Source organism: Castor canadensis, chromosome 18 (assembly GCF_047511655.1).
Source record: "Castor canadensis chromosome 18, mCasCan1.hap1v2, whole genome shotgun sequence".
Taxonomy (NCBI): domain Eukaryota; kingdom Metazoa; phylum Chordata; class Mammalia; order Rodentia; family Castoridae; genus Castor; species Castor canadensis.
The window spans coordinates 39,526,701-39,552,578 of record NC_133403.1 but is presented as its reverse complement, the minus strand read 5'-3'; the positions used below and the strand labels follow the sequence as shown (position 1 = coordinate 39,552,578).

Here is a 25,878-nt window from a genome sequence, read left to right as displayed (position 1 = left end):
CATGGTGGCATATGACTGTAATCTCAGCACAGGATGATCTTGGTTCATGGCCAACCTGGGCTACATACAGACTGTCTCAAAAAAAAAAAAAAATGTGGTGTAATAATAATGGTCCTGTTTAGTGCAGTTAGTCTCTTCTCACATGTGTCCTTAATTGAATCATATGGCAGTCCTGCTTGAGAGTAGCTTTTTCTATTCCAAGGTTGACTTAGTTCTGAGTCTGCTTTTCAGGCGAAGCCTTTAGAGTTTAAAAGTATCTGCTGTGTAACAAGCAGATCTTCTGATACAAAATAAATTATTTTAGGGTTGGTGGTGTGAATCAAGTAGTAAAACACCTGCCTAGCCAGCCCAAAAGGCTCTGAGTTCAGACCCTAGTACTGCCCAAAAAAGGTGATTTTACAATGAAAATTAGCTGGTGGTCTTGTTGATTATTGAGTCACGCTGCTCTAAAGGGGTAGCATCCCATCTTTGATTTTAACATGTAAAAAAAATTCCTCCTTAGATAATAATTTGGGGATGGGGAAGGACGGGGCTTTGTACTTGCTAGGCAGACACTACTACTTCAGCCACACCCCCACCCCCTTTTTTTGCTATAGTGTATTTTCAGACAGTCTCAAACGTTTTTGCCTGGGACTGGATCGTGACCCTCCGACCTATGCCTCCTCAACAGCTGGGATTATAGAAGTGAAGCACCATGCCTAGTTTATTTGTTGATACGGGGTTTTGCTAACTTCTTGCTAGGGCTGGCCATCCTCCTGATCTCTGTCTCCCCAGTCGTTGGGATTATAGTTGTGAGCTGCTGCATCTGGCAGACAATTATTCCTAATTGGTCATTTCAGTGAAATTTTGGCATGAAAACTTTCCAAGAGGTTTTGTAATTTTAATTTGCAGTAAAAATACAAATGCAAATCTTACTCTTCCAAACTGGGCTTCTGAATTCTATTTTAAAAGCAAACAAGGGAAGCTGGTTGCTTGTGGCTCAGTGCTTGTAATTCTAGCTACTGAGGAGGCAGAAATCTGGAGGATCTCGGTTTGAAGCCAGCCCCAGGCAAATCGTTTGCAAGACCCTATCTCAAAAAAAGACCAACACAAAAAAGACCTGGTGGAGTGGCCCAAGTGGTAGACTGCCTGCCTAGCAAGCGTGAGGTCTTGAGTTCAAAACCCAGTATCACCAAAATAAAATAAAGGGGAGAAAATGTTGAAGAGAGTAGCTCATGTCACTTAATCTGTACTATTCTGAACACTCTGGGCATTTCCATGCGTATAATTAGCCTGAGGAGGATCTGGAGCCCCAGGCCAGCCTGGGGTGTGTAACAGTACCCTGTCTCAAAAACCAAAAACAAAAAAGTTTTTTCTAGGCTGGGGTGTAGCTCAGTGATAGAAAGTTTGTCTAGCATGCACAAGACTGGGTTTGATCCACCCTCTCCCTCCCACCTTTCCTACATAAGTGTGCTTCCATCTGGTTGTGTCCAGGAATACATGCAGCTGTGCATCTTCATAGGAAATGAGCTACTGCGCAGTACAACAAAGGGGAACGCTCACAGCAGCCTTGAGACTTGCTTCCCTCAGGGAATGTTCACTCAATTCAAATGAGTCCATTCTTCCCAACCCTCTATGTGGTGCTCCAACTCCTAACTCAGACTACCTTAGCCGCTTTTTGAAATTTGGAATTCTAAGCATTGTAAAAAGTAACCGGAGTCATTAATCCTGAGTCCTTTAGGGTTTATTTGGTGTGTGAGGGGGGTGTAACTCAACCTCACACTTTCTAGGCGGTGCTTTACCACTTGTGCCACTGGGCTACAATATATTCAGATTCTATATAGGGTATCTCTCATGTCTTTGGTGCTCCTGCTGCTAATCACTGATTCAGTATCTCACTGATACTGTTTCTGTCAGATTGAGGGTAGGACTGGTGAGGCAATTTACAATCTAAGGTAACAGCACTTAGATAAAGAGCAGTACTCAGGGCCTTCACCTTGAACTATTCCACCAGCACAATTTTTTGTGATAGGGTTTCCTCAAGGTAGGGTCTCACGGAACTATCTGCCCAGGCTGGCTTTGAACCTGATCCTTGTGAACTCTGCCTTCTAAGTAGCTAGGATTACAGGCGGGGGCTACCAGTGCCCAGCAAGAGTAGTACTTCTGATGATGAGGCTCAGTGAGTTAAAATTTTCTTAATGAGAGATTATTTTATCTGACAAAATACTATTTGTGTATTTTACTAGCAGTATTTTTTTAAACCTTTTTTTTTTTTTGAGGAATAAAAACATTTTGTCTGTGTATTCAGAATCACACACAAGTTACCTTTACAGTTTTTTAAACCTTTTAAAGGCTATGTCTTTTTTTTTTTTTTTTTTCTCCCTATAGATGTTCATTTTGGACAAAGTTGAAGGTGATACTTGTTCCCTTAATGAGTTTACCATAACTGGATCAACATACGCACCCATTGGAGAAGTGTGAGTACAAGACCCATGATGGCCTTTTAGTATTTAGAGATTGCAGGGAAGCTAGGAAGCTAAGCTAAGATGGGGCTGAGAGTGTAACTCATGACAGAACACTTGCTTGTCATTTGTGAAGCCCTGGGAAAAACAAATAGAAAGGTAACATGGCTTCAAGAATGCAAGTCAGTGCTCTTTATTCAAACAACACATTCACACTTTGAAAAACACAAAGTTGTAAGCCACCTATCGTCTTTATTTAGCTCCCTTTGGAGTCCAGATTTTCATGTAGGGTTTGTTTATTTTTCCCTGATACCAGTGGTGAAGGAATCTCATTGACTAAGAATTTCTACTCTTTCACTGGCTGATTCCTGATACCAGAGATATATTGTTTTGTTTCTGATACTGACTCCAGCATCAAGTTTCACAGAGCCATCACCCAAGTTCTTTCTCTTTGCATTATTAGGAAAAAAGTGAATAGCGATGACCACACTGTGCCCTAAGAATGCTTTCTCTTTTGATAGGCATAAAGATGATAAACCAGTGAATTGTCATCAATATGATGGTCTTGTAGAATTAGCAACAATTTGTGCTCTCTGTAATGACTCTGCTTTGGATTACAATGAGGTAAGACTCTAAGTAAAAGAGAAACTAGACCCAGCTAGCATTCCTTACTTAAGAGTGGGGTGGTGGGAAAAAAAATCCAGCCTGCCTGGATTCCTCCCTTTTGAAAGTGGGATTGTTCTGATTTTTATTTCCCCTTCCCACTTAAGACCCTGTCTCTGTTGGAACCAAAACCAAGTCCTTTCACCCTACAGTTTCCCAAGATTGTAGTGTATGCAATGTTCTGTACTGTTGATAGCATAAAACCCAGATTAGAAAACGTTCAAGAGAGTGTGGGCTTGAATTTGCTTTTTAAGATGGATTGCCATGTGTCCTTGAACACAAGCTAAAGTTAAGACAGTTTAAACAGAACATTTTTCTTTTTAAATAGTGAGGTAAATCCTTTGCTTTCTACCTCAAAGGCAAGCCTCTCCCTGTCAGAAACAGAGTGTCACCTCTTCAGAATAAACAGTGACTTGGAATGACAAAATACTATCTGAAAGCTCTTTGAATTACATTGTTTCTTATATTTGAGTGAAATATCTGTATTTCTCCATGTATTTAAAAGAAATGGAAAGACTAACTAGACATGCACCTGTACTTCAGAGTCTGCATATAATGCCTGGCTTGTCTGCTCTAAGGCACCGTGGAAATGGCCCATAAAATAATGGTAGCAGTTGAGGATAGGACAGGACACTTATCCTCCACTCTTTTTTCTGTGGAAAAAATAAATTAAATTTACACCTGTTTTTTCTCCCTTGTCTACTATTTCACAATAGGCGAAGGGTGTGTATGAAAAAGTTGGAGAAGCTACAGAGACTGCTCTCACTTGCCTGGTAGAGAAGATGAATGTATTTGATACCGAATTGAAGGGACTTTCTAAAATAGAACGTGCAAATGCCTGCAACTCGGTCAGTATTGAACCCTGCGTATTGTCTGTGCAGCTCATCTTTTGCGCCCTGTACACTTAGTCTGTATACTCCTACTCGTCAAAAACTAATTTTATATGTTTTGTTATATATTACATATACTTTTATCTCTTCAAACCTAAATCTATCCTTACATATTTCCACAAGCAATCATCTGTACCTGTTAAAGGCTGCCTCTTCTCAGGCTGTTGTACGTGGATGAACTGCCTTGCTAGCCAAAGCCAGCCCCTCCCACTACCCCTTGCCTGCATTTCAGTTTCCATCTATACTGGATCTTCATCAGCATAGAGAAAATATGTTTACCTTTAACATTTTTTTTGACCTTAGTTTCCCATTTGCCACTCCCGATTTATAGTAAAACTTTTTCTTTTGGTTATACTGGGGTTTGAACTCAGGCACCCACCACTTGAGCCACTCCACCAGCCCCATTTTTGCGTTGGGTATTTTCAAGATAGGGCCTCGAGAGTATTTGCCTGGGCTGGCTTTGAACTGTGAGCCATCAGCACCTGGCTGTAGTAAAATTTCTTAGAAGAGCTGTTTTAATGTATTTCCTACTCTGTCAGATCCATTTCCGTTAAGCTCTCACCTCCACCAGTTCATCAAAACCTTGCAGAATCATCTTTGACCTTGTGCGAATCCAATGTTTACATACATTTAACAGAGCACATTTAGAAATAAGCAAAACAGACACATCTGTAGTTCAGAGTTGTGTTTTACCCATTTATCTCAGTCAATCTAATATGCAGAAGTAGTTCAAAAAATCTTCGTTGACTACATCTGTATTTTGGTTGTGCTGCTTATGACTTAAATTACAAAGGGTTGAAATCATACAAGACTACACTGGTGATCACAGTGGAATTAAAGTAGATACTGATAACTAGCAAATCCCCCAAATACTTGGAAGGTAATATTTTAAATATCTGAGGATCAGAGAAGAAAAAGCAGTCGGGCATGGAAGCCTGAGGCATGAGGATTTCCAGTTCATGTCCAGCCTGGGTACATAGTGAGACCCTGTCTTCAAAAGAAAGACAACTTAATGGAAATTAGAAAATAATTCCAGCTGAATATTAAAATGTTGTGTGATGCAGAAGTAAAACTTACCCCATCTAAAGAAAGTAGGAGACAGAACGTAATGACAGCGTAGAAAGCAGCTGTGTGGGCAGGCATGCACGCGCAAGGCTCTGGGTTTGCTCTCCAGCACCCTCCACCAGAACATGAGCTTTTCCCTTCGATGGCACTGCGGTTAGAACTCAGGGCCTCCCTCAAACTTTCTAGGCAAGTGCTCTACAACTTGAGCCACACCCCAGCCCTAAGATCAACTTGATACCAATAAATTCTGTAGCTTAGAAGAAGCTGAATGCAGGAGATATTCTCCAGGCATTTAAGGAAGAATATTGTCAGTTTTTCTTCTTAGATTAAAGAAGAAGAAAAAGTTTTCAAATAATTTGAGGTCGGCATACTTCTGATGCCAAAGGCTCGATGTGGTGGCATTAGTACAAAGACACAGTTGTCAACCAGGAGTCTGCTGAACAAACAAGTGACTCCTGAGCCCAGTGACTGCCTGTCACACCAATTTGCCGAAGAGAGCTGGCCCTCAGCAGAGCTTGGGTTCTGAGTGATGCCCCCTGCTGGAGGTACCTCTCAAGCATCAAACTGTATGTCATCCTCTAATGACTGCTGATTGGTGCTGAGACCGCTTTGTAGGGCTTTCTTGTTCCTTGTCCGGGTTCTCTGGTAGGATTTGTAAAAATGGGAGGGGGAAAAAGGATCCTGTGTGCCTAAAGTAACAGGTTTGGTGTTGGGTATAGGTAAAAACAAAGCCTTTCCTAGATGTTAGGCAAAGCTCCTTTCTACTGAATGATAACTGTCACTACATTTAAGCTTTTGCATGTCATAAACCCATCCATCCCACCCTGGACACTGAGGGCAGACCAGGAAGCAGGTGTGTTCTGAGGATGAGGTCAGCCCCACCCTGCAAGTGCAGCCTGAGCTGGGAGTAGAATATGAATGTTTTCTCAAGGCCTTACATTCAAGCATTGTAAGGACCACACAGAATCTCAGGCTTGAAACAGAAGCTACGTTCATTCTGTCTAGTCTGACACTTGAAAGTAGGGACCCAAGGCTTTCCTTGCCTGGTGTTTAGAATTGTTTGATTATATACCTGTAACTACACCTTCCCAGTGAAGTAAAACAAGTTGGAACTTAAAAGTGGCACCTTACTCAGTGAATATCATGATACAGGCAAGAACTGGCTCTGTTCTTGTCTGCTAGATGAAGTGTCTTGAGCTTGGCCAGAGAGATCAGAAGTAAGTGTCGTGGCTGCTCATTCCCAAAGGCAAACTCACCTCACCTCCACACCTAAGGGAGTAAAACGCAGCTAGCTGCTTTGCTTATGCCAAACACTGCCTTTGGTTTTCTTGTTTGTTTGTTTGGTTGGTTGGTTGCTTTTTTTCTTTTTAAAACAGTTTTGCTGACCTTAAAGTCTCTCAATTCTCCTGCCTCCACTCCTGTGGGATTACAGGTATATGCAACACCACGTCTGGTGGCCTGTCACTCTTGACTATCCTTATTAACAGACATGACTTGCTCCCTTCCATCAGGACCTTTCCCCGCACATTCCTTAAGTCTCTAGACCTGTCATTGTGTAATACTTAATTAAAACACAATGCCAAGCACTCGTGGTTCGTGCCGGTAATACTAGCTGATTGGGAGGATCGAGGTTTGAGACCAGCCTGGGCAAATAGTTCAAGAGATCCTCATTTCCAAAGTAAACACAGCAATAATGGACTGGAGGTGTGTGGCTCAAGTGGTAGAGTGCCTGCTTTGTAAGCACAAAGGCCCGAGTTCAAACTCCAGTCCCCATAAAACCCTCAAAAACTGAACACCAGGGCTGGAGGCATGGCTCAAATACCTGCAAGCGCAAAGTCCTGAGTTCAAGCTCCAATACCACCAAAAAACACACACCCACCAATCATGAGCACAACCACATGCAGAATTAGCAGTGCTTAAACCTGTCCCTTTGCCACCTGAGATGGTTCAGTGGCTGGTGGAATGGCTTCAGGGACATTGTCTACTTTAACTAGGCTGGTGTACTCCAGACTGTGCAGCTTCTAAGGTTGAATGCTGAGATTATGATCTCTGCAGTTACCAGATGTGTGCTGGGTGGGGTATGACCCAACCAAATGACATGGAGAATCATAAGACCATCTCCCTTAGGTGCAGAAAAAAATGGCGTGGTAAAATTGCATCTCACTTGTCATTAGGAGTAAAAGGGCATGTCTTCAAGCTGACAGTATTTACACACCACCTGTGTTAACATGCTTACTGTCATGGAAGAATGCCACTCAGCATTTTACAGGTAGTCCTGGTCTGTGCTGTAAAACAAAACGGAACATACGAAGAACTATAGCTTGTAGTAATAGTCAATTTTTGTCTGTAGGTTGCTACTCTTACTCCCTGCTTGAAACACTGCTTCACTTGACTCCTACTGTCTCCCTCCCTGTCCTCTTCCAGAAGAGGCTATTTAGAATCCTTAAAAATAGTTCCTTAGAGAACTGGGGGCATGGCTTAAGTGGTAAAGCACCTGCCTACCAAGGGAGAAACCCTCAGTTCAAAACCCCAGTACTGCCAAAAAAAAAAAAAAATACAAAAAAACACCAAATTAGCGTACCAGGTATTCTCACCACATGTCAAGAGATATAACAGTCAGATGAACACCATCTACAGAGCAGCTCCATCACTGCAGAAATCTGGTGGGCAGCCGCTCTGGACCCACCTCTGCATTTCCATTCAGCCTGCTCAGATTGCGGTCACTGCTAAATGGTGTTCCTTATCTCCCATCAAGTGATTGGGGGTGGAGGTTACTAGGGATTGAACTCAGGGTCTTCAGGGACTCTGCCACTTGAGCTACATTCCCAGGCCTTTTGCATTTAGTGTTTTTCAGACATGGTTTTATGCTAACTGTCCCAGCTCCCCTCGAACCAAGATCATTCTTCCACTGCCTCCCAAGTAGTTGGAGTTACAGCATGCGCCACCACGCTTGGCCTTCAGATGATTCTTAACAACTGCAGTGTGTCTTCCTGTTTTCCTTGTTACCACATTCCCTGTACTGACCTTTTGAGAACATGCAGCCTGTCTCTGTCAGCCTTTCTTACAAGTTACATTCTAGCTACACCTTGGCCTTTTGGAGACTGTCAACGTGTCAAAATGCACCAGGCCGTGTGCCTGTTGTCTGCCTGGTGAAGCCTCACTCATCTACGTGGCTCTCCTACATTTTCCAGGTGTTTACTTAAACATTGCTACCTTCTGACCATGTGTGTCACATTGCAACCTGTACACACACAAATTTTCTGTCCCCTTCCCTGCCTCCCCTCCGTAGACGATCTTGCTTTTGACTTTCTAATCTGTCTCCCAAAATAGAGGACAAATTTCATGAGGACAGGAATTCACTGTTGTGCTTATTGCTATATTCCCAGAGTTTATCATATGATAGCGACAAGTATCGCTAAACAAGTGGAAAATGTATAGAAATGGTCAGCCAACAGTATCCTCTCTGTTCTCTTTACAGGTCATTAAACAACTGATGAAAAAAGAATTTACTCTGGAATTTTCACGTGATAGAAAATCAATGTCAGTCTACTGTACACCAAACAAACCAAGTAGGACATCCATGAGCAAGATGTTTGTGAAGGCAAGTATAGTGGGTTGTGATGAAGACTAAGGTCCCAGTGGGCCAGCACATTGAATTGCTGACCTAAATCTATAACGTTCCCAGGGAGCTCCTGAAGGCGTCATCGACAGGTGCACCCATATTCGAGTTGGGAGTACAAAGGTCCCCATGACCCCTGGTGTCAAACAGAAGATCATGTCTGTCATTCGGGAGTGGGGCAGTGGCAGCGACACACTTCGGTGCCTGGCCCTGGCCACTCACGACAGCCCACTGAAGAGAGAAGAGATGCAGCTGGAGGACTCTGTCAACTTCATCAAATACGAGGTAGCTGGTGAGCCCCTCACAGCCTGTGCGTTCACTGCACCCGACAGTGCTGCTCCTTGCACAAGAGCAGGCCAGCCTGGCCGGGGTAAAGTGAGGTGTTTGTTTTTCTATAGGTGACATGCGTCACTCTTACAATTTAACAAATTTTTGCTTTCAAAGTAATCAAGACAAGCTTACATAAACCTATAAGCTTAAAAACTTACTCTGCAACTCTCGTCAATTAGTATTTTTAAATGGATTCATTCATTAGATATTAAAGGTAAAAACACAGGAGATTCCTCCCCTGCCCCATTCTTTCCAGACTGGAATTCTTTCGTGTCAGAGATATGACACCCTAACTCTTGGCACGGGAGGAACTAACTTTGGTACTATGGGCCACTGAAGCCACCAGTCTCAAATGTTCTTACTCCTCAGTATATTTATTCCCACCTGAGAATTTTTCCCCAGAATATTGTTAGAATAGTTTAAAGAAAGATTTGGTTACAAGACTCTGACATTCTGTTCTCTTTTTCCCATGAGGAAATAACAGGCTGGGGTATAGCAATAGTGTGCTTGAGCTCACTAGGTTCAATCCCCAGTACCACAAAAAAGAAAAAAGCCAGGTATGGTGTTGGATGGCTGTAATCCCAGTACTCGGGAAGCAGAGGCAGCAAGGTCACCAGCTCAAGGCCAGCCTAGTCTATAAAGCTAGATACCCTGTCTCAAAACCGAGGGCTGGGCATTAGTTCAGTGGTAGAGCACTTTCCTAGCGTGTGCAAGGCCCTGGGTTCAATCCCCAGCACACTCCCCCCACCAAAAAAAAAAAAAAAAGTAACAAATTTTTGCTATTATTGTATAACTGGCCATTTTTCAGACTAGGAGAAATTCAAAGTAACTCTCTTACTTTAGACCAATCTGACTTTCGTTGGCTGTGTGGGCATGCTGGATCCTCCTAGAATCGAAGTGGCCTCCTCTGTGAAGTTGTGCCGGCAAGCAGGCATCCGCGTCATCATGATCACAGGAGACAACAAGGGCACCGCCGTGGCCATCTGTCGCCGCATTGGCATCTTCGGGCACGAGGAGGATGTGACGTCAAAGGCGTTTACAGGTCGGGAGTTTGATGAACTTAGCCCTTCAGCCCAGAGAGATGCCTGCTTGAATGCCCGCTGTTTCGCTAGAGTTGAGCCTTCCCACAAGTCTAAGATCGTTGAGTTTCTTCAGTCTTTTGATGAGATCACAGCTATGGTGAGTAGGTTTGGATTTGGACATGACCGTGGTTCACGTGACTCAAACTGCAGAGGCTAACGTAGAATTTCTTTTGTCATGATCTCTGGACTCTAGGTGTATTGTAAAACCCTAGAGTAGTTTCAGACCACAAAAGCCTTTTAAGTCAGTCACAGAGGGACTTTGTTTTGGGTGAAGTAGACACATTTGTATTTTACATAAATATGCTAGTATTAAGGTGTGATCAGTCAGCAGTCTGGTACAGTGTTGGGTAACCCCACTGTAGTGTTACTGTACTGAGGGATGTGTAGAAACCATTTCTTTCTCTGTCTCTATCCATCTCTATTTGCAGTGCTGGGAACAGAACCCAGGATCTCACATGCCAGGCAAGTGCTCTAGCTCTGAGCCATACCTTCAGCCCATTTGCGAACCAGTTTCATATTCTTCCCCATCTGGTTTTCACTGGCTATACTGGACAGTTGTGTTGTATGCCCTCTGTTCCTTAAAACTTCACTTTTTGAGCAGTATGAGATTTGCTCAGGGCTTCACACTTGCTAGGCAGGTGCTCTTTCGCTTGAGCCAAACCTCCAGCTCTTACAAAAGTCCCTTTTAAAGATTAATGATTTTAGTATCACAGGTGTGTTCGCCATGCTCCCCACAAGAAGCCACCATTTTGAAGCTAGAATTCAATAAATGTATTAAAAACAAGGCCAGGTGCCAGTGGTTCATGCCTGTAATCCTAGCTACCTGATAAGACTGCAATCCAAGAGCTGTCAGTTCCAGGTCAGCCCAGGCAAAAACTTGTGAAACACCATTTCAAGGGCAAAACGCTATATACATAGTAGAGTGTGAAATAGAACCACAGGGAAGGCCAGCATAGGCAAGAAGGGCTAGAGACGTGGTAGAGCATGTGCCTCGTAAGCACAAACCGTTAGTTCAAACGCCTATACAAGCAGAAAAGACAAGTACATGGCTGGACATCATACACACCTAGAATACAGTGTACAGAAGGCTTAGGCAAGAGGATCAGGAGTCTGAGGCCAGACTGGGCTATACAGCAAAACCTTGTTTCAAAAACAGAAGCAACAAAAACCCAGACAGGGAGTGTTATTTTTATCTGTAGACAGTATTTTATATGAACTGTAGAATAAGTGGCCTATTGTGACTTGGGAAGAGCACAGACTGCAAAACTACCTGAATCTTACCCATGTGGATGCATCTTAAATGCCACGTGGGTCGGGTTTTGGATTCTGGTGTAAAACACAAATTCAGATTCCTTTTGTTCCCTTCTCCCTGAATCTCTGATAAGCTCATTTGGCAGATTTGTATTTCCCAGGCAAAATGTGTTTGACACCAACTTATAAAATAAATTCTGTAACCTTCACCCAGAGACCCCCCCCCCACTGTTAGATTTCCTCCCCCCTCGGGGTTGTGACTGTCACATGGCAGGTGTCTGCTCTCCCTTTTAGACTGGTGATGGTGTGAATGATGCCCCTGCTCTGAAGAAATCTGAGATTGGCATTGCCATGGGCTCAGGCACTGCAGTGGCTAAAACTGCTTCTGAGATGGTCCTGGCAGATGACAACTTCTCTACCATCGTGGCTGCTGTTGAGGAGGGCCGAGCCATTTACAACAACATGAAGCAATTCATCCGCTACCTCATCTCATCCAACGTGGGAGAGGTTGTCTGGTGGGTCTCTATGGCACAACTGTGACCTTCTATGCACTGCTATGGGTCATGGTGACCAGCTTTCCCGTTCTGCTCTCCCTGTTGCAGCAGCTTTGGCCTTTGTGCCTAAGATGGGGGCAGGAGAGAGACAGTAATTCCCTGTCGAAGTAGTGGGACTTCAGGCTACACAAGGGTTGTCTGCAGGTGTCCCAGTGTGCAGAGGATTTACTTAACACAGAAATGAGTTTAAATTAGCCAGATAAAGTTAGAAACAGTTCTGGCCCTTTGAAGATTAACTTTGGTGGCTCACGCCTATAATCCAAGCTACTCAGGAAGCAGAGATCAGGAGGATCGCAGTTCAAAGCCAGCCCAGGCAGATAGTTCAAGAGATCCTATCTCGAAAAAAACATCACAAAAAAGGGCTGGTGGAGCGGCTCAAGGTGTAGGCCCTGAGTTCAAGCCCCAGTACCACCCAAAAAATAAATTAATTAAGATTAACTTTGATGTAATAGATATTCTTTAACTAACTGAAGTTATTCCATTTACTCCTTGATGCTGTCCATGGATTGGATTTGGTGGGGGGCTGGGAGGACTGCGGATAATGGTGGTATTTTAAGTACCACCAAATCACTGGGGTCTTTCTCCTTTTTCTTTGGGTGGAACAGTATTTTCCTGACAGCAGCCCTCGGGTTTCCTGAGGCTTTAATTCCTGTGCAGCTACTCTGGGTCAATCTGGTGACTGACGGTCTGCCTGCCACTGCACTGGGGTTCAATCCTCCCGACCTGGACATCATGAACAAACCACCCCGGAACCCCAAGGAACCGCTGATCAGCGGGTGGCTCTTTTTCCGTTACCTGGCCATTGGCTGTGAGTATAGTAAATTCACCCCTTAAAGCACATTTTCTGCTACCCTATGTTAGGGTAGCAGAAAATGGAGGATGCCCTCCATTTTCAGCAAAGTGCACACCCAGTTTACTAAAAGATTCTTCAGTCTGTTTTCACATCCTACCCTTCCTTGGGCTTTGGTGGAGGGCATTTAGACGTTAAGCTTTTCATATCCTGCCGTTTGCATAAAGGGATACGAGGGTAAAAAGCTGGTACCTGTCTTGTAATGGCCCATAAGTGAGATTTGAATAGATACTAATCACCAAGGTATAAACTCATTTCCATAAGAGAGCAGGGTACTGGCCCTTTCACATCAGTCTTCATCTCCTGAGCTGGTTCTCCTCCCCATTTCATAGGTTAGTGAAGTGAGGCCTAGAGAGGTAAGACCGCTACCCTAGGATCCCACAGGAAGCTGTTACGACTGGAAATTCAAAAAGTACCCTGTGGTGTAGAGTGGAAAGGCACTCAACCAGTCAGTTCTTCCAGTCTGGGTGGCCTCTCTTGGACCAGGTGCCATTCCAGAGACTCCAGCACATAGACAGATTCAATTTGCTTTTGTAGAGATGGTAGCATTTCTTCCTGTCTGAGGTAACAATCCCCAGGTTAGTGGGTATGCACATTGTAAATTTTGGTAGATGCTATCATGGTGGGGGTGGAGTCTCAGTCCTGAACTGTTTTGTCACTGCTTGTTGCTTCTTTATAATAAACTTCCTAAACCACAACTAATGCAATTGTCCCAGAATCTGCTTCAGGCCCTGCCATGCTGCTTAGTGCTAGGCACGAGCTACTCTGTCAGCCTTTCCACGGAAAGGTTCTTTCCAGGTCTGGATCTTTAATGGAACATATGAATTATGCCCACATCAGTCTACCTAAAAGTCATAGAGTGCCTTGGTCCCCCAACACTGTGTGGCCTTATGTGGAGGACACACATGCCTACAGCCTGCTCACTAACTAAAGACAGTGAGTGATCATTCATGCAGAGGCAGTGGACTTTACTTAAATTTTGGAGGAAAGATTGCTTGGATCTTCTGTACCAGAAATACCCTTTATTTCCAGAACACAGTGGTGCAGGCAGTTGCTAGGACCAGCAGTGTCCCCTGCATCCCATGTCCTTCCCCTTTTTCCTTGGGGAACTGGTCCATGTAATGACCCCTGCAGTGAGCAGTGCTGGCTGCAGCAGTTCTGTTTGTTCTAGGCTATGTTGGTGCTGCCACCGTGGGTGCTGCTGCATGGTGGTTCATCGCGGCGGACGGCGGTCCAAGAGTGACCTTCTATCAGCTGGTACTAGCCATCTTTCTTTCTGTGCAGTAGGCATGTTGTGAGCCCTTGGTCTTCCTGTGATCTGGGTGTCTGTCAAGTCATCTTAAAATGCAAACAATAAGTAGTTGCAGCTGAGATGATTCCCGGGTTGCTGGGAGCTGGGGTGAAACCCACAGCTGCTCTGCATTTGGGTGGGGTGAGCACTGGGCTTGGTGTGGAGTTGGTGTCTGGACTTGCAATACACTTGGCTGACTGAGAATGCAATTGGACTTGTTACAGAGTCACTTCCTGCAGTGCAAAGAAGACAACCCTGACTTTGAAGGAGTGGATTGTGCAATCTTTGAGTCCCCCTACCCAATGACAATGGCGCTCTCTGTTCTAGTGACCATAGAGATGTGTAACGCCCTCAACAGGTTAGTGAGGCTCCTCTACTAGCTGAGGCAGGAGCTCTAGCCTGGAGCCCTAGGGACTGTTGTTGATTGCAGCTCTTCCCTCCCTCAGAGAAAGGGGAACAAGTGGTACCGGTTTAAAAGCCTAAGCTGTCCTCACCTCCAGGAAGTCGTGGGAGTGCTTACCACATTTTTCTTAAGCGATCTTCTTTTAAAAAAAACAGTGGAGGCCAAAAATAGGAACATGTGTGCCAGCACCCAGGGGATGGAGCTCTTGCCCTTTAGCATTGAGACGTGGTATTATCTAATTAAGCCAGTGACAAAAATGGAAATTTGTAAATAGCCTGTGTCCAGGGCAGTTGAGCCCGCCGAGATGGGATCTGTAGTGCTGAAGCCTTAGATGCAAAATTGACAGTTTGTCCTACATCTGAACAGTCTCTTAACATCGCCACCACGGAAACTTCAGTCCCTAGAATTAGGTCAGTGGATGAAAGCAGGGTAGCAGCTGCCTTATTAAAGTGTAGTTCAGCACTGTCTGGCTGCTGCTGGAAACAGGCCTCTGCTCTGTGCTGAGTTCTCTCCTGCCCTTGTCTGCAGCTTGTCTGAAAACCAGTCCTTGCTGAGGATGCCCCCTTGGGAGAATATCTGGCTGGTGGGTTCCATCTGCTTGTCCATGTCACTCCACTTCCTGATCCTCTATGTGGAACCTTTACCAGTAAGTGATCGTGGGGCCCAGGCTACGGGCTGCACTGTCTTTCTGACAGGTCTGGGGGCTTGACGGGGACTTCTTTGTCTCAGCTTATCTTCCAGATCACACCGCTCAACCTGACCCAGTGGCTGATGGTGCTGAAAATCTCCTTGCCTGTGATTCTCATGGATGAGACGCTCAAGTTTGTAGCCCGCAACTACCTGGAACCTGGTAAAGAGTGTGTGCAGCGTGGCACCAAATCCTGCTCGCTCTCGGCATGCACCGACGGGATTTCCTGGCCCTTCGTGCTGCTCGTAGTGCCCCTGGTGGTCTGGGTCTATAGCACAGACACTAACTTTAGTGACATGTTCTGGTCTTGACTGACAGCTCTGCATTCAGAAGATGTTTAACTTAATCAATTAATTTTTTATTGTTTAAAGCAACTGTCTATTTCTGCTGAATTTTCACATGAACATACTGGCTGGTGAGGAGGTTTCATACTCTAGATTTTGTTTTGCTTTTTCTGACTCCAGTGGGACAAGATTTTCCTTTTTTATACACATAATTAAAGTGTCCATTGACATGTACAGAGAACTAACACTATTTTATGCAAATATTTTTTTGTAGATGAAAAAGCATGTACAGTGTTCTGTTTCATACTCATCCTTGTATAAAAATAGTTGAGCCAGCAGACATTGTCAGCAAAGCAATTGGCAGCAGACTTTAGAAAATGAATGTGTGTGGATTTTTTAAAAAACTAAATAGCATGTATTGTGTCTTTTGCATGATTATCTGGATTTAATTTGGTATCACAGTCTAATTTTTTATTCATAAGCCAATTTTTCTGCACTGAGCAGAGTCCTGCTACCTCAGTCAGTATTTTTTGGTTTGCCACTTCGCGCACCCTCAGCCTCTGGTCACCCCCAGCCCACCCCCAGCCCGCTCGGCTGCTTCTGTAGGTTTGATGGTTCTGTTTACATCCGTCTTCAGAGAGGTATGCCTGTTCTCGCTTGTGCAGAAAACATTGCTCCACGTTCAATCAACTGGGTTTCTGTCCCTTCACCTAGTTTTTAAGGTTATTTATTTAAATGTCTAATGTATTTTATTGTAACAGACATTGTTTCGCCAACGTTGCCTATTTCAGTGGCACTTCACAATCTAGTTTAAAAAGAAAAATAAAACATTTTAAATGGACAGAGAAAAATAACTGTCTTGTTCTTAAGTGGCTTGCCTTGAACAGATAGTACAGCTTTTTCTAAAGTTCTAAGTTCTCAGCTCAGAACCTTAGTCTTCCTGTGCTTGTGGGGAAAGAGGGATCCTGTTCTGCTGCATAGGTAGTTGTGGGGATGTTATTTTTAATGTATAGGCACGAGTTAACCTGTGTTACACATTTTATGCAACTTTCTGCTGGCCCGGTGTATGTAGTCTGGTTTAAGGACCGTAAGAGCAGGTGTGCGTGTGTGTTTTGTAAAATCTGTAAATAGCACATGACCAAATGGACATACTGTATAGAGCTATTTTTATTTGAATGTGGCACTAACCACCACCATTACCCTGACAAACATTTGCGCATGTTTGAGGCCAGTCTTACCGGCAATGTGTGAGTCGTTAACAGTCCTAACCGTGGTGTTTTCCTCCAATGCCTTCCAACATCCGTCACCTCACGTGAGTATTTTCTTCTGTGGAATTGAGATGTAGTAGCCTAAAGGTGACTGACAGAATACTGCTCTGTGTGATTCTCATGCACAGACAGTGGGGTACACGTGGGGCCTGTTTGTGCCTATTGGGCGGCCATATAAAATACCCTCCCTAGCCTCCATGCTGCTTGGGACGGTGAGTTCTACAAGATGCGGGGAGAGCCCAGCCTCAGGCTGAATGAACGGTCCCACTCAAAGTGCCGAAACGGGGCCTCACAGAAACACACTATGGGGCTTTGAGATTCCTTAGCTCCTAGGACTACACTCCAGAACATCTCCACGTTCACTAAAAATCCGGAGCCAGCAAAACAAGGAACAACTACTAGGGAACTCAGGCACCAATAGGTCCGCCTTAGATAGGCCACCTTTTCCCCTTTCTGGGTCACGTCTGTCCTCAGCTCCCTGGCATGTGCTAAAGTCCAGTTTTCTAGAGCATGGCTCTGCTTGGCTTCCAGCCTGTCAGCCAGGGGAGGAGGCCTGAGCCGCAGCTTGCCCTCCCTCGGAGGCCCACCTGGCCTCGGAAATGTCCTTGAGCTCTGGTTACGGGAAGGCCAGCTATGGGGTGAAGTCTGGGGAAAAGAGGCAGGTGTCAGTTAGGAGAAGGTGTGGGCTTTACAGGTCCTGCCGAAGGGGGTGGAAGTGAAGCATGGAAACTAAGCTTAAAGCGCAGCTGGGAAGGAAGGGAGGCAGAAGTTCCTTGCGGAGAGTGGACCTTGGGCATGGGTAGGTTTTGCCATGGTGGACATGAGATGTAAAAAGAAGTGGTCAAGGATCAAACACAAGGGTGCAGCTGAGCTGCAGACCCTAAACAGGATGCCTGAGTGCTGGGGTGTGCCATGTGTGGAACAAACCACTCAGTTCCTTGATTTTGGGGCCTTTACAAAGAAAGTGGAGTGCTGTGGTCACCGCTGGCTGCGGGCCAGCTGCAGCCTTGCAGTTTGTCAACCTTGAGCCCCTCCAGTCCATGGAGACTGTTGGCCCTGGCTTCCTCATCCCTCATAGCTGGGGTGGGCTAGGTCCAGTGCTGGGCTACTTGGTCGCTTCTACCTCGGGTACGGCCAGCTAAAGGCATTTCGTTTTCTCCCCCCCTTGGTAGAGTCAGCTCATGAAAGCCGGGCCTAGCTCAGGTCTCCCTCCACAAGGGCCAGCACTGTCCTTGGCATTTCTTCATGAAGGGCCAGGGGCAGAAGGCTCAGTCTTCTCAACAGAGCTGGGCCCAGAAGACCTCAGTCACACACATCCCCTAACAACTGCTACTAGCATCCCGCTCTGCAGTGGGCTGGTGACGCATTTTCAGGGGAGCCCTCCTCCAGCTAGGTGAGGCACCAATGGTGGGGCAGTTGGGCAGCCTCCTCAAAACAGTTGCTATCACGTCACCTTCCAACTGGTGCCTTGGACCACTGAAGGGCTGGGCAGACCCCAGGAATGTCTGAGGTCTCGGCCATTAACTCACAGCATTAGTTCAGTGTCTGCCTAAGCGCCGTGGTGCCCACAGCCTAATCTGCATCTGCAGTGCCCATGCAGTTGTAAGGCTAACTGACCAGTTGTCTTTAGCAAGAGGGAATGGTGGCAAACAGCCAGGGCACAGTGGTTTCCCTTGCAGGACTGGGCGGTCCCTGTGAAGGCAGAGGACGGTGAGGGAGCTGGAAGGCCTGGCACTGGCTCCACACTGCTCACTCCTGCCCTTCTGCCTCACTCTGCACAGCTAACCAAGGCCTCTGCTTCCCCCGGCAACTCTCGCAGCTCTCTCACCTGCTGTGATCTTAACGTTTCTGCCTCAGGGTTCTCCCTGTGAGTCAGGGATAGCCTGCCCTATGCAGGCAGATGGCAAAGGGGCTCTGTGTCACTGAGCCAGTGCTTCCAGCTGTCCCTGTGTGGGCAGTGCTTCAGGGACAATCAATCAGAAATGCTGGTCTTGAGACCTTAAAGAGCAAGTTCCATATTCCTTCTGTCTGTCACGGCTACTGTCTGAGTGTTAGGTAGTTACTCTACTATTTCCCCCCTTATGTCATGAAGCTGATTTCCTCTCTCTTTCCTTTTCAGCAATACTGGAGTAACCGCTTCCTAAGCCATTTTGCAGAAATGTGAGGGTGCTCGGTTGCGTGCATGTGCGTTTTAGCAACACATCTTCCAAACCTCTGTATGACTGATGTTGGGGAAAAGAAAAGTAGAAACTCATGTAATGTGGAGGAAATGCGTGTTACCAATGGGGTTTCCTGGTTTAAATCAAAATAATTACAAGTGTACAATTTAGCTTAATGAATCAGAAAGCCTCCCCAGAGAAGTTTGGTTTCTTTGCTGCAAGAAGAATGAGGTTCTGAAACCTTATCCAAGCCTTGGAAGCCATCAGCCAAGTCTCCACATTTCCCTGTGCAGAATGTCCTAGCTTCTATAAATGTACAATATGCAGTTGTAATGCATGCCTTCAGTTGTGAGTAGTCAGATTTCTCTAGTGACATTGAAACATGCTACTTTTTCATTGGCCCTGTACAGTTTGCTTATTTATAAATTCATGAAAAGCACTACAGGTGTTGAATGGTTCAAATGTAGGCCTCCAGTTTATAACTTCAGTTTTTGAGTATGCAGACAGCTATTTCACACTGTATTAAATGTAACTTATTTAATGAAATCAGAAGTAGTAGAGAGATGTTGGTGCAATACAATATTGTGATGCATTTATCTTAATAAAATGCTAAGCGTCAATTTATCACAACGCATGTTTGACTATAGACTGTAAATAGAGATGATTTGTTTCTTTCTGTGCTGGTAACAAGCGTTGCACAGACATGGTTTCAGGTAAATAAATCTATTCTATGATAATTTTTCAGTGTGGTGTTGGCTGTTGTGCAGGCGGGTGGCCGTGACAGAGACCCCTGTGGACACAGAGAGGACAACTCTTGCACTTGGTGGGTGGGAGAGTAGAGAGGGCCCCTCCTGTGAGGCACACCCTTGTCCCTCCAGGGCAGGAAGGCTGAGTGCGCATCACAGCAGGTCTGCTGGGGTTTGAACTCAGCACTCTGTGCTTGCAAAGCAGGTGCTGTACTACTTGAGCCAGTCCATTCTATTTTGCTTTGGTTATTTTGGAGATGAGATCTCAGGCACTATTTGCCTGGGCTGGCCTTAAACCTTGATCCTCCTGATCTCAGCTTCAAGTAGCTAGGACTGCAGGTATGAGCCATTGTCACCCAGCCAGGAGAGGTATCTAATACTGCTCAGATGCAAAGTGAGGACATAGCTGCAATCCCTGGCATTGACAGGTTTAGGAAAGAGGTGAAATCCACCCAAAATGGCTCCTGGGATTCACCAGGAGCCACTCATAGCTACATGGTGTTTGTGGCCTTGGTCACAGCTTCCCTCTGCTTCTTAATCCCCTAAAATGCAGGACAGTGGATGATTCTGTGAATCAGTAGCAGAACCCTGCAAGTTCTGTCAGCTCTAGCGATGTGGGGAAAACACTGGATAAAATTTAACATGCATGCTCTTTGGGTTTTGGTGGGACTGGGCTTTGAACTCAGAACTTGGCACTTGCAAAGCAGGCGCTCTGCCGCCTGAGCCACACTCCAGCCCCAACGTCCATTCTTACAGGTAAAAAACCTCACGGTCTCCACAATTCATTTACCATAACAGAAAAGGTGTCACTGGCACGTGATGCTGTTCTGGAGATGCTTGTCAGTGGCGGGGGGCCTCGGTGAAAAGTATCCGAGGGGCGTGGTGCACTGACAGAACGCCCTGCTTCTAGGAGGATGCACACCCCTGGGGGCTGACGCCTTCATGTGAGTGGTGACAGTTCACACGCTGAGGTCTGAAAACCGGCTTAGAACAGCAGTCAGGTGATCCGGTGCAGTCTTGAGGTTGGAACGGCTTCGGAGCGGTATTAAGCGTTAAGCGGGTGCTCAGCTTGGAAGAAGTGCTCCTGTGTCCCTGGAGCCCCCAAAAGAAAAATGGCTAAATGGCTTATAAATGTGAAAAGATGCCCTGCCCTACCCCCACTGGCAAAGTCACCAGATACATCTTGTGCCCATCGATTGACCAAAACATGAGGTCCTCTAATACTGAGGGTGAGTGTGTCATCCTTACATGGCGCTCTGGAGAATAACTGGGTGTTACCTAGGAAACCCGAAGATGCCCTCGACGTGTCCTAGCAGGTGCACTCCACACACACTCTGGCGACCCTCATCCAGGAAACGCGGAACCACCGCGATGGCCGGCAGCCACAGGAAAATGGGTGAGGGCACTGAACGACGTCAGGTTGTACTCAGCTACAACAGTGAGTCAGAGCCCCAGGACCGACCTCACACGGTCCTCTCCACGGTACAACACAGTGGAGGTGGAACGTCACGTCTGCATGTGAAGCTCGGAATAGATGCGGTCACACGTGGCGTAAGTCCACAGGCCAGGCCTCGTTGCTGAGATAACGAAGCAGCAGACCAGCAGCAAACAGATGAGTTCGCGGACAAGGCCGTGGGGGCACAAAACCCACAGAGGATCCGTACTGCATGGGTGCTGGACACATGGCGCTCACTAGGCCTTCCTGTATGGCTGAGGGTTCGTTGATTTTGTTTTGTGGTGCTGGGGATGGGGGCGCCCACTAGGCAGCTGCTGTACCACTGAGCCACACAGCCTGAGCCCCCTAAGGGTTTTTGTTTTTTAGTATCAGAAGTGAAAGACAAAGGCCTTTTCAAGCAAGCAAAAAAGTGTGCAGAGAATAACCGTTATTTAATAAAGTCAAATTGTGACGCCTTTAACAAGGAGCTGATTTCCTTCCTGAGTGGCAAAGATCAGAAAGTCTGGTACTGATCCGATTTGCAGACGGCATGAGGAAGTGGCTTTGCACTCTGGTCAAAGGATTGGTCACCCTTCTCTGGAGGCAACTGGACGATCTCATTTTGAAGTGTCTTCCATTTGATCGCACGTGTCACTTTTATGAAGCCCTCCTGTATGATCAGAAAAGACTAAATCCCTGCTGCGCTGCCAGCAAAAGATCACAACACGGAAGGTGTGCCCAGCGGCAAGTGAGAAGCTCTGAGTCCAATAACGGGTGCCCTCCAGTAGGCGACATCTCAAATACGCCACTCAGTGTCACAGAGCCCCTGAAAAAGACCTGTGTCAGCAAGGAATTGTGTCCAGGTGATGCGGTCTGTTCTGTCTGGGACTAACAATACCACTCATTTCATTGTAGTATTTTTGGTGGTCCTGGGGTTTGAACTCAGGGCCTCATGATGGCTAGGCAGACGCTCTACCACTTGAGCCACTCCGCCAGCCCCAGATTTCTTCATGAGGTAGGTGTTGAGTTTTTTCAAGATACAGTGTTGTGAACTATTTGCCTGGGCTGGCTTCGAACCAAGATTCCCCTAATCTCTGCCTCCTGGTTAGCTAGGATTGCAGGCGTGAGCAACCGGCACCAATTTAGCACTCATTTTGAGTCACAGAAAGACCTTAACAGTTGTGAGCAATGACAGTTGCAGAGAACAGCAAAATATGGGAAGAACTGGCAGGTCACTGAGGTAGCAAGGGGAAGCCAGGACAGTGGGTGTGGTAATGAATTCCAGATGGGGACAAACCCGGGTTTCACTTCACATTGGCCAGTGTGCACTGCAGGTGGGAGCACGGTCTTGTTTCCTTGCATTGTCTGCAGAGGGGACCGCAGGTTCGCCCTGGCAGGAAAGGCACACAGCACCCAGGAGAAATGGCAACTTCCATGGAGGGCACAGCACAGGCCCTAAGGAAACGGCTCAAATTGGCAACACAACGATCGAAGATGGGCACCGGTGCTGACAGCCAGCGCTGAGGCGGTTACGAAACAACGTGCTGTTGCGGTACAACTTAACATCCGTGAGTGGAGGTCGATACATAGAAACACGGCAAGTAAGTGAGTAGGGAGGCGTGCTCACCCTACAGAGCTCCTCAGCCCTTGGAGGCCAGGGCCTCCTTCCAAGAGGAGGCTGAGCGGCGTGGCAGACACTGCCTCAGCCAGGCCATCAAGGTTCACAACAGCACCTCAGCTCTGGTTTCCTCCCAGACACGTGGCCTCAGTGTGGTTATCAGGCAAACGTCCTGACCTCCAGACCGAAGAGCAGGAAAAGCATCAGCATCCCAACCACAAGCTGCTGGGCAGAGGGGGCATCAGGAGCCACCAGCCAGCAAACAGTGGAGGATGGGGACTTACCCAGAATGCAGTGGGGGGGAGGGGAGCAGCTGGAAAGTACAGAAGTTAGGATACCTGAGGTGACAAAGTCACATTTCCTTGGGACTTCAGAAAAATCTCAGAGACATTATTTGAAGATGTAATGGCTGAAAACTTTCTAGAACTGATGAAACCACAAATGCAAAACTCCTAACAAATCTCAAACAGTATAACTAAAAAGAAATCAGGACTGGTGCAGTGACTCAAATGGTAGAATGCCTGCCTCGCAAGCATGAAGTCCTGAGTTCAAACCCAGTACCAAAAAATAAAATAAATAAAAAGAAATCCAGACATAGTAAATTGCAGAAAACAAGAAGATCTTAAAAGTAGCAGGGGAAAATGATATTTCCTTCAAAGAGGGACAGAGGGACATAGGCTTCATAGTGCTGATGCCGGAAGCCATGACAGTGACAGCTCATGGCAGAGGGAAATGGGCAGCAGCCTAGTCAGGGTGAGAGATAAGGCAGGACGGTCAGGGGTTCAAGGGTAGCCTGGGTTTTACAGTCGTACCGTATCTCAAAAAAACAAAAACAAAAACAAAGGCTGTGCCAATGGCTCACGCCTGTAATCCTAGCTAGTCAGGAGGCAGAGATCAGGAGGATCACGGTTCGAAGCCAGCCTTAGACAAATAGTTCTCGAGACCCTATCTCAAAAACACCCATCACAAAAAGGGTGGTGGAGTGGCTCAAGCAGTAAAAGCGACTGCCTAGCAAGTGTGAGGCCAGGTTCATGCCCTCATGCCCCAGTGCTGCCAAGAATCAAATGTGATTTTTTTTGTTGTTTTGGGGGAGGGGAGGGAGGGTTTTTTTGTGTGTTTATTTTTTCTTTTTTGGGGGTGGAACCCAGGGCCTCACTCTACCACTGAGCTGCATCTCAGCTGGAGACTACTTTTTAAAGAAACTCACTGGTGAGCTATGCAGATACAAAAGGGCAGGGGGTAGACAAAGTGATATGATTTCAGATTGTTTCTGGAAAAACACAAAGAAACTAGTAACTATGGCTGGGGAGATAGCCCGTGACAAAGGGCTGGCAGAGGAGACAGGCCTTTAAAGCCAGCTCCCCAGACCTCAGGCAGCAGGAGGCGGCCAGCACGCAGGACACAGGCAGATCCGCTGGCCCAGTGGGTGGAGGAGAGCAAGGCTGCTGTCCACAGGGACACTGAATGCAAGGAGGACCAGTCACATGCACCACCCCAGGGCCCCAAGTGACAGGCAGAGAAGACCCAGTTCTGGGTCCTGTACCACGGAACATGGAGGCACAGGGAGTTGCCCAGAGCCACAGCCAGAACCAGTGAGGAGGAGGTGCCTCTGAGAGAAAGAGGGGACTTGGCACCAATAGCAGCCAGCATCCCACAAACACCATACTGCATCGAGCCCAGTCGCCCTGGGCCTTCAAGCAGGGGACATCTGACCTCTGCCCAGGGAATGACTCCCCAGTCCCAAGCCGGCAAGGGAAAGGGTCCCACACCACAGGCCTGAGAAAGCTGCAGGGGAGGCCTGCCCTCAGGGCTCCAGCAAAGTCTGCCACCAACTCCCAGCTCCAGTGAGGGCTGGGCATGGCAGAGGCTGGGAGCACCTGGGTCAGCTCTAGAAGGATCATTTGTTGTCCTCTGAAATCCTTCTGCTGGGAATTTACCCAAAGAAGGAGAAGCTGTCACACTAAGGGGCTGTGAATAAGAAACGCAGGACATTTAAGTAGCCCAGGAATTCTGCAGGAACTGGCTGCCCTGGCCAGACTGGCACCTTTGAGGGAGGGGGCGCTGAGGGCCACCTGGGCACCATTTTCCTACACAAACAGAGAACTGGGGAGTGATGAGGGCTAGGTGAGGGCAGCCAACAGGTCCAGCTGACCCCACTTAAGCACGGGTTGAGACAGGGAGGTGATGGCTGGCAGAGCTGGCCCACAGCTGGGCCCAGGGCACCCCGAGAACCAGCAGCTGCAGCAATGGCCACAGAGCAGCCACCACACCTGACACCGGGGCCACCACCTCGAGATACAGGAATGCCACAAGGACCAATGCAACTTTTGCAAATCCGGGCAACATCATGCCAAACCATGATAGTCACAGCCCAGAATGGACACAAGGGTCCCCAACAGCAGAAGGCCACAGAAACTGTTCCACCGAAAGGGCCCCCCTCAGCATTGTCACAGCAAAGGAGTGCAGGGCACGAGTGATGGGTGCACGACCACAACCTGGTGTGTGTGTGTATACAGCAGTGTTGCCTCTGAGTGACTGTCACAGTGGGTAGCAAGGTGATGGTGCACGGGTGGTTCCCAAGAGAACCAGAACTCAGCTTATTCAGGGACAGAATCGTTTAGACACAGGCATTTGCACTTGTCACCCTTGAGCCACTTCACCAGCACCCTTTTTTGGTGTGTGTGATGCATTTTTTTCTCGATAGGGTCTCGCAAACCATTTGCCCAGGCTGGCTTTGAACTGCAATCCGGCACCCAGCATTTTCACCATTTCTAAGAGTACAGTTGAGTGGCGTGAAGTACATTCACAGTGTTGTATGGCTGTCACCAGCAGCCCCCCCACAGAGCTTGTTAGACCCTAGCTGAAATCCATACCACTTAAGCGCTAACTGTCCCCCTCCCCAGCCCCTGGCAACCTCTGGTCTCCTTCCTGCGTCCAGAAATCTAAGTACCTCAGAGAAGTGGAACCGGAACCCCGTGTAATAGTTGTCCTTTCTTTTTTTGGTGGATCTGGGGTTCCACCTCAGGACCTCACACTTGTCAAGCACCACTCCACTTTGCTCTAGTTATTTTGGAGACAGGGGTCCCATGAATTATTTGCACAGGCTGTCCTTAAAACCTCAGTCCTCTCAACCTCAGCCTCCCGTGTAGCTAGGATTACAGGTGTGAGCCACCGGCACTGGGCTTTATCTGTGCTCAAAGTGCATTCCTGTCACAGCCTATATCAGAATTCCCTTCCCTTT

The 25,878-nt window shown here is 46.8% G+C and overlaps 1 protein-coding gene across 3 annotated transcripts in view; it reads left to right on the top strand.

Annotated features, from left to right (window-relative positions):
• The window catches only part of Atp2a2 (ATPase sarcoplasmic/endoplasmic reticulum Ca2+ transporting 2), a 53,797-nt gene extending 34,222 nt beyond the window's left edge, over positions 1-19,575 (top strand). The window contains exons 9-21 of one of the 3 annotated variants that reach the window (XR_012443462.1): positions 2,368-2,456; positions 2,963-3,065; positions 3,821-3,952; positions 8,538-8,664; positions 8,749-8,963; positions 9,852-10,187; positions 11,636-11,856; positions 12,501-12,703; positions 13,917-14,002; positions 14,261-14,394; positions 14,968-15,085; positions 15,169-16,723; positions 18,799-19,575. Coding sequence is in view for 1 of the 3 variants with exons in the window: in XM_020156595.2 (XP_020012184.1) it covers positions 2,368-2,456; positions 2,963-3,065; positions 3,821-3,952; positions 8,538-8,660; positions 8,745-8,963; positions 9,852-10,187; positions 11,636-11,856; positions 12,501-12,703; positions 13,917-14,002; positions 14,261-14,394; positions 14,968-15,085; positions 15,169-15,289; positions 18,799-18,812 (1,899 nt within the window). In the remaining 2 variants the exon portion in view is untranslated. Of the gene's footprint in view, positions 1-2,367; positions 2,457-2,962; positions 3,066-3,820; positions 3,953-8,537; positions 8,665-8,744; positions 8,964-9,851; positions 10,188-11,635; positions 11,857-12,500; positions 12,704-13,916; positions 14,003-14,260; positions 14,395-14,967; positions 15,086-15,168; positions 16,724-18,798 lie in introns of all 3 variants that reach the window. The other 2 variants (XR_012443461.1, XM_020156595.2) reach the window with 2 other exon arrangements.
• Positions 19,576-25,878: the final 6,303 nt, after the last annotated feature.